The sequence below is a fragment of the Pelmatolapia mariae genome, linkage group LG7, assembly GCF_036321145.2.
Source record: "Pelmatolapia mariae isolate MD_Pm_ZW linkage group LG7, Pm_UMD_F_2, whole genome shotgun sequence".
Lineage (NCBI taxonomy): Eukaryota > Metazoa > Chordata > Actinopteri > Cichliformes > Cichlidae > Pelmatolapia > Pelmatolapia mariae.
In genome coordinates, this window is record NC_086233.1 from 9,988,007 (window position 1) to 9,997,931 (window position 9,925).

The 9,925-nt window shown below is 38.4% G+C and overlaps 1 protein-coding gene across 4 annotated transcripts in view; it reads left to right on the forward strand.

The window, feature by feature from the left end:
- mctp1b (multiple C2 domains, transmembrane 1b) overlaps positions 1 to 9,512 on the forward strand; it is a 42,091-nt gene extending 32,579 nt beyond the window's left edge. For all 4 annotated transcript variants that reach the window (XM_063477829.1, XM_063477830.1, XM_063477831.1 and 1 more), the window contains 13 exons: positions 239 to 425; positions 515 to 608; positions 721 to 823; positions 2,920 to 3,022; positions 3,810 to 3,911; positions 4,152 to 4,226; positions 5,389 to 5,508; positions 5,601 to 5,711; positions 5,794 to 5,847; positions 6,415 to 6,524; positions 6,678 to 6,787; positions 7,590 to 7,687; positions 8,524 to 9,512. In XM_063477829.1, coding sequence (XP_063333899.1) covers positions 239 to 425; positions 515 to 608; positions 721 to 823; positions 2,920 to 3,022; positions 3,810 to 3,911; positions 4,152 to 4,226; positions 5,389 to 5,508; positions 5,601 to 5,711; positions 5,794 to 5,847; positions 6,415 to 6,524; positions 6,678 to 6,787; positions 7,590 to 7,687; positions 8,524 to 8,595 — 1,339 coding nt within the window. In that variant the 3' untranslated portion in view covers positions 8,596 to 9,512. The remainder of the gene's footprint in view (positions 1 to 238; positions 426 to 514; positions 609 to 720; positions 824 to 2,919; positions 3,023 to 3,809; positions 3,912 to 4,151; positions 4,227 to 5,388; positions 5,509 to 5,600; positions 5,712 to 5,793; positions 5,848 to 6,414; positions 6,525 to 6,677; positions 6,788 to 7,589; positions 7,688 to 8,523) is intronic.
- The last annotated feature ends 413 nt before the right edge of the window (positions 9,513 to 9,925 follow it).

The following is a 9,925-nucleotide window of genomic DNA, read 5'->3' on the forward strand; positions in this document are numbered from 1 at the left end:
CTGATCAGAGCACTCAGGGGCAATGACCCCCAATCTGTCTGTCTGTTTGTCTGTCTGTGTGTGGATAGATAGATAGATAGATAGATAGATAGATAGATAGATAGATAGATAGATAGATAGATAGATAGATAGATAGATAGATAGATAGATAGATAGCAACAGTTTTTGGTTCAAACTTCATTTTTACTTAAATTTTCAGCTCATGAGCTCGGTGTGTTTTGTTTTGAATGTGGTTCAGCTGCCAGTTGGACCTCTCCACTCTTGCTAAGGAGCAGACGCATCACCTGGAGCTGCCACTAGAGGAGTCTCGAGGCTTTGTTGTGCTGCTGGTCACACTAACCGCTTCGGCTGCTGTCTCTATCGCCGACTTGTCTGTGACCCCGCTGGATGACCCACAGGAGCGTAGAGAGATACTCCAACGATATGTAAGCAGCACCCTGAGGGCAACTCAGATGAAATAACTACACCATCTTAACACATATATTACACTGTTGTGCTCAATTTTCTTGTGCAGGGTGTGATGAAGTCATTCTTTAACTTAAAAGACGTGGGCATAGTACAGGTGAAGGTGATGAGAGCAGAAGGTCTCATGGCTGCAGATGTAACCGGTAAATGAAAAAATGACTCTGATTTCTTGCCTTTGCTTGCTCATAATACTTTGCATTATTCTTCATTCTTACTGTGATTCATCCATTATCATTATCTTGATTGGTTGCTCAGGTAAAAGTGACCCTTTCTGTGTGCTGGAGCTGAACAATGACAGGCTGCAGACACACACCGTTTACAAGAACCTCAATCCAGAGTGGAACAAAGTCTTCACCTTGTGAGTTGACATTTATCAGTGAAAAACAGCAAAAAAGCAAACCATTTCCTTTGTTTCGACTCCTTGTATTAAATAAAATATATGCATGAAAATTGCCACTTTGCCGTATTTTATTGGTTATGGTTTTCTAGTAACTGTTCTGGGGTTGTGTGTTGCTACTAAATTAGGTAGTAGAAGAACCTGGACCTTTAGCTGTTACTGAAGCCTTTGTGACTTCACGGCAATTTTGTGACTTCATGAATCTTTGCTCAGTGCAGATAAGCTGTTAACAAATCAAGCTCATTAAAAAGCAGGTGACACAGATGATGATTATTGAGTTGGATGCTTTTTGTGATACATATATATCCTTCTTGGCTGTCAGAGGAAAAAGTTTATGGATGAGTAGAATGAGGAGGGGTGGGTTTAAAAAATTGATTTCCCGATTCAAATCGATTTTAATTTGAAGAATGCGATATCGATTCTTTAAATCCAGAATCGATTTTTAAATATAAATGTAATTTTGCCAGTAAAGCCAGAATCTCAGGTTAAAGCTCATGAAAGCATTTCAACAACCACCAAACAGCTAAAACAGCAAATGATTAAAGAGCCAGTAAGCAGATTCAGCACAAAGATGTAAACACAAAGTGTGAATCCCCATGTTAACACGATGGCACGTACACAGAGACGCCGTAGCGTGCTGAAAGAGGCATCTCACAGATTCTGATGCTGCAGGTTTTGTCACTCCCACCAAATTCACTGAACCAGCAGCAAAAGAAGGTCAAAACTACGCTTCACGTTTGAAAAACATTGCCATGAATTTACCAGTTTACCATAAAAAATCTCTATTTCTGAATTATTCGCTTGTTTATTACGCACCAGTCTACTGTTGTGTTCAGTGTTGTCGGCCCCTGTTTTGTTTTTTTCCCTTTTTTAAAAAAATGACCTCCAATAAGAAAGCCTAATTTCTGCTGTTTAATACCAAAGAAATGTAAACTTTTACAAATTATGCCAAACTACAAAATGCTAGGCTGTGTTTCTAATAAAACATCTGTAGCTTTGCTCTGTTTCACTTCAGCAGCATCAGGTAATGTTCATATACTGATTCATGGTTTTCCTCTGTTTTTGATCTACTACAGAAGATGGTGGTTATCTGCTATAAAAAGCCAGGCCAGGAAAATCTCCTTTATGTTTTTGTGTTTTATCCTCAGTTACTTTGACACAAAGACATCTACTGTGATGCTTACACCTCTGTGGAAGTCTCATAAGTGTCAGCTTTGTTTTTATACATAGATATAAAATATGGATATGTGCTAATAAATGCTCAAATTATAATATTTTTGACTGTCTGAGTCAAAACTGAATCTAACTGAATTGAATCGCATTAGCCATCAGTTATAGAAATCAGAGCCAATACCCAGCCCTAAGAATGAGTATCTCTGTATGAGCTTCTCCACGAGCAATGTATGAAGTAGAGTCAAACCGACTGGTGATTTCTGAGGTGGATGCCAATAGAAGCTGGAACTAGCGCTGCTTTTGAAAACCTCCTGTAGCCAATCAAAAACAAAACAAATTTTGATTTTCAGTCAGACACATCAAACAACAGGACATCAGCCATTTCCTCTGGCCTTGTTGTCTTTCGTTCTCACAGAGCTCTAGTTAGATAACTTTTTGTTTTATCATACACATAATTGACAACAGGATCAAAGATGTGGTACACAGCGTTATATTAAGGGTGAAGGGTGGGTTTATTAATTTCAAGAAAAGTTATAGTGTTCATAGATAGTTTTTCTTAAGCTGCAGGGGATGCCACTTCCCAAATATTGAATAAAATTCCACATATGAACCGTTCCCTCTTTCTCTTCCCCATCTACATGCCAAATATCCTTGGGCAAGATACTAACCCCAAGATGCTCTCTGATGCATCCATCTCTATATGAATGTGTGTGAATGTTAGATAGAAAGCACTTACATAGTAAGAGCATAGAAAAAAGTGCTTGTATGAATGGGTGAATGAGCCAAGTTGTATAAAGGGCTTTGAGTGCTCAGTTAGAGTAGAAAAGCACTATATAAGAACCAGTCCATTTACCATTTACCTTACTTTTCCCCTTTTTCCTCAGTAATGTCAAAGACGTTCACTCTGTGTTGGAGGTGACAGTGTTTGATGAAGACAGAGACAGGAGTGCAGACTTCCTGGGAAAAGTGGCAATTCCATTATTGAATGTGAGTGTAATAAAAGTATATGAAAGACACACGATGTGTGTGTGTGTGTGAAGTGCTAACAAGTTTGGTTGTTGAGTTGCATCCAGGTGTATGGGTGTAATGAACAGACACTAGGCAAATTGTGCAAACTATCAGACAAAGAAAATATTGGAATTTCTCCAAATCTATAGCACACAGTTCTTAGAGTGGCAGTACCACACAGCAAGCCATATGTGTTTGATCATTTCATTAAAGGGGTTAAGAAGCCATCAACACAGAAACTCTGAGACTTAGAGAACAGCAATAAGCTACACCTGGCTGAGTTGGCACAAGTACCAACGTTACGATGCTCCTATCTTTAAGAAATAAAACAAACCCAGACAGGCTTTGAAAAAAAAAAGAGTTCCTTCTTGTAGTAGCTATTTTGTGGATGTTTAGTATACTAAACTTATTCAGAAACTCAAATGATCAAAATGTCATGTGTGTAGCTGGACTGTTATTATTGCTTGTAGTACCTTGAATGGCAGCATGAAAACTGAAAGCTTACAAGGTGCTTACAAAAAACACAGAATGCCCATTAGATTGGTCTTACATGCATCCACTGAGCATGTAAAAGTCTTTTTGAATCACAGAGAATCAGTTCAGTTTCAGTTCACTTTTATTTATATAGCACCAAATCACAACAACAGTCGCTTCAAGGCGCTTTGTATTGTAAGGTAAAGCGACTACATTAATACAGACAAACCCCCACAATCGATAACCAGTTAAAGTAACTAAAGCCAAACCCAATTATGTTTTTGTGTTTTAGGTTCGTAATGGCGAGCAGAAGGGATACCTGTTGAAAAATAAGGAGCTGACGGCACCGACCAAAGGGTGCATCTACCTAGAGATTGATGTCATCTACAACACTGTGAGAGTCACGCTGTGCTGTGAATGCTCATTTTAGAACTAAGTAAAGCAAGACTGGCTTTTGTTGTGGTTATACATAGTTCTTCAGGACATTTATGTCAAGCATAAGAAGGTTTCTGGCTTCTAAATGTAATCAATAAAAATGTAAAACCTCTACAATATGTACATCCACTTTTTACAAACTCCTGGACCAGATAGAAAATGTTATGCCAGACCTTATTGTGTGTTTCTCTTTTTTAAGGTTAAAGCCGCTTTGAGGACTGTGGTTCCTGCAGAACAGAAATATATTGAAGAAGAACCAAAAGTCTCCAAGCAAGTATGTATCAGTATTTCCTGCTGATGATTTTTCAAACTGGTGACAAAACTTATCATTCTTCTATAACTTGAGACTAAAAAACAACCAGCCAGTACAATACAAATACGAGCAAAAGTTCTGAAAAGGTGGGGGTGGGTCATAGATTTCAAAATTTCTGGTGTTAAGAGGAAAACTTTTCCAAAGTGCCAAGGCTGGATCTGTCATTCTCCCACTGTTTAGGTTAGTTTGGGTTGGGGGGGAAGGATGTAGAAATGAACAAGGTTCAAGAGATGTTGAGTGAGGAGGAGAGAGACTTTGTTGTGATTTTGTGTCTTTGTGATGCTTTAGTGGGAACCAGTGTAGATACAGGACTTCATATGTGAGTGTTTGTGAACCATGACTGCAGAGTCACTGGGACTGTCAGGACTTCCAGTAGAAAGGACAATGTGAAAGGAAAGTGATGGCCAACTATGTGATAAAAGTATATACTATATTTGTATCTATATCAGAATCAGAATACTTTAATAATCCCTAAGGAAATTATGTAATATATAATATATTTGTAAATTTTTTTTAATTATCCTAATCAGTTGCACATTTCTTTGAATCTGAATATGCTATTTTTAATAGCTGTACAGTATTTTTTTTATGTTGTAAATTTGCCCCGTACAGTCTCTTGTTTCTTGTTTTTTTTTAATTAATCTTTGTGTGATTTTGTATGCTCCATCTGCCTGTCTCTTTGCTGAATTTCTGAATTTCCCCAATGAGGGACAATAACGCATATTTCTTTTCTATTCTATATTGTTATGTTGGTCACAAGAGCACTCCAGCATGATGCTCAGAGTGTGAACCATTGTTGGTAACCGTAGACGTAGCCTTTAACTAGAAGAGGTAAATTTAACCTTCTGAAGCATTGCCACAACCAGGAGCTCTATGTTGTTGGTGTTTACATCCTAAGGACATTTAGTGACTGAAGAGGGATCGAGGGGGTTGCTAGGCAGAGCGTTTGGTAGTTATATAGAGCTGATAATCGGCTGCACAGAAGTGGAAGTTAAGCCATGCTTGAGGATTATCTGTGACAGTATGTAAATGATAAACACGAGTGGTCCAAGCATACATCCCTGGGGAACAGCTTAGGTCATGTAACAACTGAAATGTTTAGAAACATCTTTGTGTCTTTCAGTTGCTCCAGCAGAACTTTAACAGAGTCAAGCGCTGCATTATGGTGCTGATTAGCTGGGGAACATTCATCAACAGCTGCTTTGAATGGGAGTCTGCACAGAGAAGCATTGTCTCCTTTGTGGTATGAAAGGCACTAATGCACACACACATATCCCTGTTACACATGACTGATGAATGATCTACTGAGTGTCATGTTGTTTTGCTTTCTATTAGCTGTTTGTGGTGGTGGTGTGGAATTTTGAGCTCTACATGCTGCCACTAGCCTTGCTGCTTCTACTTGTGTGGAACTACTTCTTCTGCTCCAGCAGGGATGGAGCTGATGTGGTGAGAAAACAAGTAAAACGCAGGCCTTCTATAAGCGCTCCTCTTTCAGACAACATTATAATCACTTCATTTTCTGTTGTAGTCCATGGATGGCATGTTTGAATGGGAAGTTGATGAAGATGATAAAGAGGAAAAGGTAATGATGTTTTAAAACTATAAAAATTAATATGTAATATTAACCAAGAGACTTCTTAATAGATGAACACAGGTGTTTGGCTTATCCCAGATTGCCTTTTAGGCCTTCAAAGATAAAAATGTGTTTCTGCCTATCTGCATGCTAAATATTACATTATATAATATTAGTTTCCTAAAAAATATGAAAGCAAATATGCAAAAGTAGCATCTGGCATTCTTGTGACCATTAACCTTGTAATAATAATAATAGCTCTTTGTTAGAAATTTATGTAATACAAGTGTTACAAACATTTAAGAGAAACTCTTTTTGTGTACAGTCTTACGAAGTTCAAGTCCTTAAAGAGTTTAAGGTCCTTAGGGCTTTTATTTTGAAGGTTTAGATGCTGCTGACTGACATTTTAGAAAGAACAACTAGCTAGCTGTCTCAGGTTCATCAAAACCAAGATAAGGCTTCCAAAGTCAAGATGTGTTTTCCTACACAAACACATGGAAAGATTACTTCACAATCACCATCTGGACAGTCATGCCTATGTACCCACATTCATGATGTTTCTCTTGTCCCTGTCAGGACTCAGAGCCCAAAGGCTTTATGGATAAACTGTACGCCATTCAGGACGTGTTTATCAGTGTTCAGAATGCTCTGGATGAGGTGGCGTCCTTTGGAGAGAGAGTGAAGAAGTACGTTTTCTGGGTTAACAAGTTTCCTCTCTGATTTCTTTTTGCAGCTGTTTGTTGTGAAGCTGTTAGGTGTGACTTGTGATTTTTCAGATACATCCAGTTGAATGTTTTTTTTTATGGAGTTCTTTTGTGCTTGTCCTTTTCTACCCGCAGCACTTTTAACTGGACAGTGCCTTTTCTAAGCTGGTTGGCAATCACTGCCTTATGTTTGGCCACATTTCTTCTCTACCTCATACCTTTACGATACCTCGTGCTTGCATGGGGTGAGTCCTGATTTCACAACACACAGACGACTACACAGACAGACAAAAAATGTTACGCTATGTTGGTGGAGAGCTGGTGCACGAGAAAGGAAGTTTCAGTTACATTTTTGTGAGGCTCCAGATCGTTTACCTCAAAATTATGAAATATGGCACTGGCTTTAGGGGGTGAGGTCTCTGCCCTTCTAGATGTTTAATGAAATACTTAGTGCTCATATTTTTTTTTTTTAAGGTTGTGGGTAAACTTGTAACTAATCTAATGGGAATCCAATTAGATAAACATCCACCTGTTTCTATCTGATGGATGTTATCAAATGATGGAGAGAGCCTCCATGATGTCACTCACTGGTTTCTGGGCTCTATGTTCTAAATGATTTATGCTCACCATGTTGACTTTTGGACCATATTTGTGAGAGTAGAGTTAGCTTTTAAAGCAAGCAGTTTCCTGGAAGAGAAACCTGCTACTTATTGCCAAGTAACACAGTAATAGAATAAAAACTATATTAGTTATGGCATTCTTTAAAATACCAGGCTGCAACCATCTTAATTCATAGTGCAAATGAGCATTTTTACATGGGACTTTATCAAAGCACCTTGATTTTGATGGTTGTGATTTGGTGCAATATAAATAAAACTGAACTGAATTGACTTGATTTTTTGGGGATAACTGAAGAATTACCAAAAAGATCTTGTAGATCTTGCCGTAGTGTTGTTTTATTTATATCATGTAATGAACAATGGTGACTCAGTCTCAGCTTGGACTGCTTGGTCTCTGCTAGTCCTCAAACAGTTGTTTTTTCTGCAGGTGTGAATAAGTTCACCAAGAAACTTCGTGATCCATACATGATCGACAACAACGAGCTTCTTGACTTCCTTTCCAGAGTCCCCTCTGATGTTCAAGTGGTGGGTAATTTTGGAATCCATGAAGGATGCATGTAAATAGAGGTACATCGTATGTAGGAGATCTTCAGAACAGGAATTTTCACAAAACGAATCCTCAGTCTACAACGGCTGTCATTCATGAGGCATTCACTCCTCAGTCCCTGAGTTCTCAGTCAGTGTACTGCATGGACACAGTTAATACTGGAAATGTTTCCTTTTCAACATATTGGAAGAACAGTTTTTAAGTGAATCACACAGCTGCAATTTACTGTGTTTGCATCTTCATTTAACTCATAGAAAAGCATTTTAAAGTCACATTTATATGATAGATGAAACACATAATCACCACAGGTGTCCTGTTTGCTGTCGACAGCTGCCTGAGCATTAGTGTTGTGTGTGGTTTTAATAAACACCTACAGGTATCACACAGCAGAAAGCATGAGACCTGCTCATACACACACATGTAACCTGATTAAAAGCACATCAGTAAATTATATTCTGTGGTCGTTTGTACAGGTGTGGTTAGATACAGGTTTCAGGTTTATGTGGTGGAATGGTTTTTCAGAGGGAGACTTTCCTGGATTTTCTTGTGCTCCATCTAAACTCTTAGGAATCATTCAGAGAATGACTTTCCTCATCCTGCCCAGCTGCCCTCAACCTCTGACTGCGCATTTCCCCTTCATGCTACCACGCTGTTTCCAGAGAGAACGCTCAGTGTTTTCTCTGTAAGAAAGTGAAGCTGGGCCTGTGTTGTTAGATTAGGTCACTGGTGCTGCTCTAGGTAGATTCTATACTGTATGAACCAGAGCTGGAGTCTGTCTGTTGTCACAGTATTATCTGTTTGTGTTGATGGACAGATGCAGTATCACGAGCTGAAAGTTGACCCCGGGCAGAGCCCCAGCAAACGCCGGAGGACAAACCTGAGCTAGCTGTAAACAATGTAAACTATCTTGTTTATATATTTCTTGTAAATTTTAATTATTATGAGAAGTTGTAACTGTTAAGTGTTTTCTTTTTGTTACTGTGGAAGGACACTGATTTTCTAAATCTTTTAAAAGACAAGACAAACCTGTTCATGTTTTTTAATCTCTCTCATTTCTCATAAGAACTCTGCACACAAACTAAGTAACTGTGGTAATAATAATGATTGTCATGAGTATACATGTATAGTGTGTCTCAGAGTCTGCATGTAATGAAGATGTGCTTCTGTTTGCATGTAAGCATTGCATCTCCAGCTTTTTTATTCCTCTCAACATGTTTGTGCCATTTCAAACAGGATGCCAGTGTCCCATGCTATGTTGAGGATAGAGCTGCATGCATTTATACACCTACAGAAAATAAATTCTCCTATTTGGAAATATTATCTTTTTCAGGAAACATTTCTTTCTAAAGATGGAATACTAACATCTCAGCTCAGTGGTTTTTTTTCTTTTTGTCTGCTTCTCACCTCTTCCAGTTTGCTTTCTCTGTTTCTTTTTGTTTTTTGCCTTTTTGGACCACATCTTAGTGTTACTCGACTTACTCGTCATCTGTTCTTTTTAATCACTCGTGTTTTCATGATGTGATCTGCATGTCTGCGTAAGCTGCTGGTTATATGTGTTTTGCATGACTGAACAGAAATTATATGCAAGGTGCTGAATGTGTTTATCTAGTGTGTCTGCAAACTGCACTGACCTGATACTGTTTACTCTTACCACCAGATCATTACGTCTGTCGCGCTGCACATTATCTCTCTCTGTTTCCTGTTGCACTGTCTGTAATTACTGTGGTTGGAATGAAGCCAAAAGTAGGACAGACTGTATGAAGTGTGTAGCATTCCTCTGGCAAAATATATTTCTACACAGACCCACATGGCTTTCTGTGTCTGATATGCAGTTTACAAAGTGAGCTTGAGCAGATCCCTTAGAAAGATTCATTATATTTCCAAAGGTGGTAAGTAGTGTCTGCAATGAGGGACTCATGAATAGGGCTTACTGGGAACAGGCCTGGGGGAGCTGGATTCTCTCTGGTCAAATTAAAACAGCCTAAACCATGAAGCCGACAGATTTACACCCTTCCTGTTCACTTCTTGTGAAACAGTGACTGCCTGCAGTCTGTCAGTGATGATAATGTTTGACAGACTAAATAAATCCAATGAGTTCTTTTAACTTTCAGTAAATTAACACAAGAAAAAAAAAGTGTTAATGAGAAAAGTGAATCTTAAATTCAGAGTAAAGTAGAAGATTTCAATTTCAAAGATTTGTGTTGCAAGTAAAATTT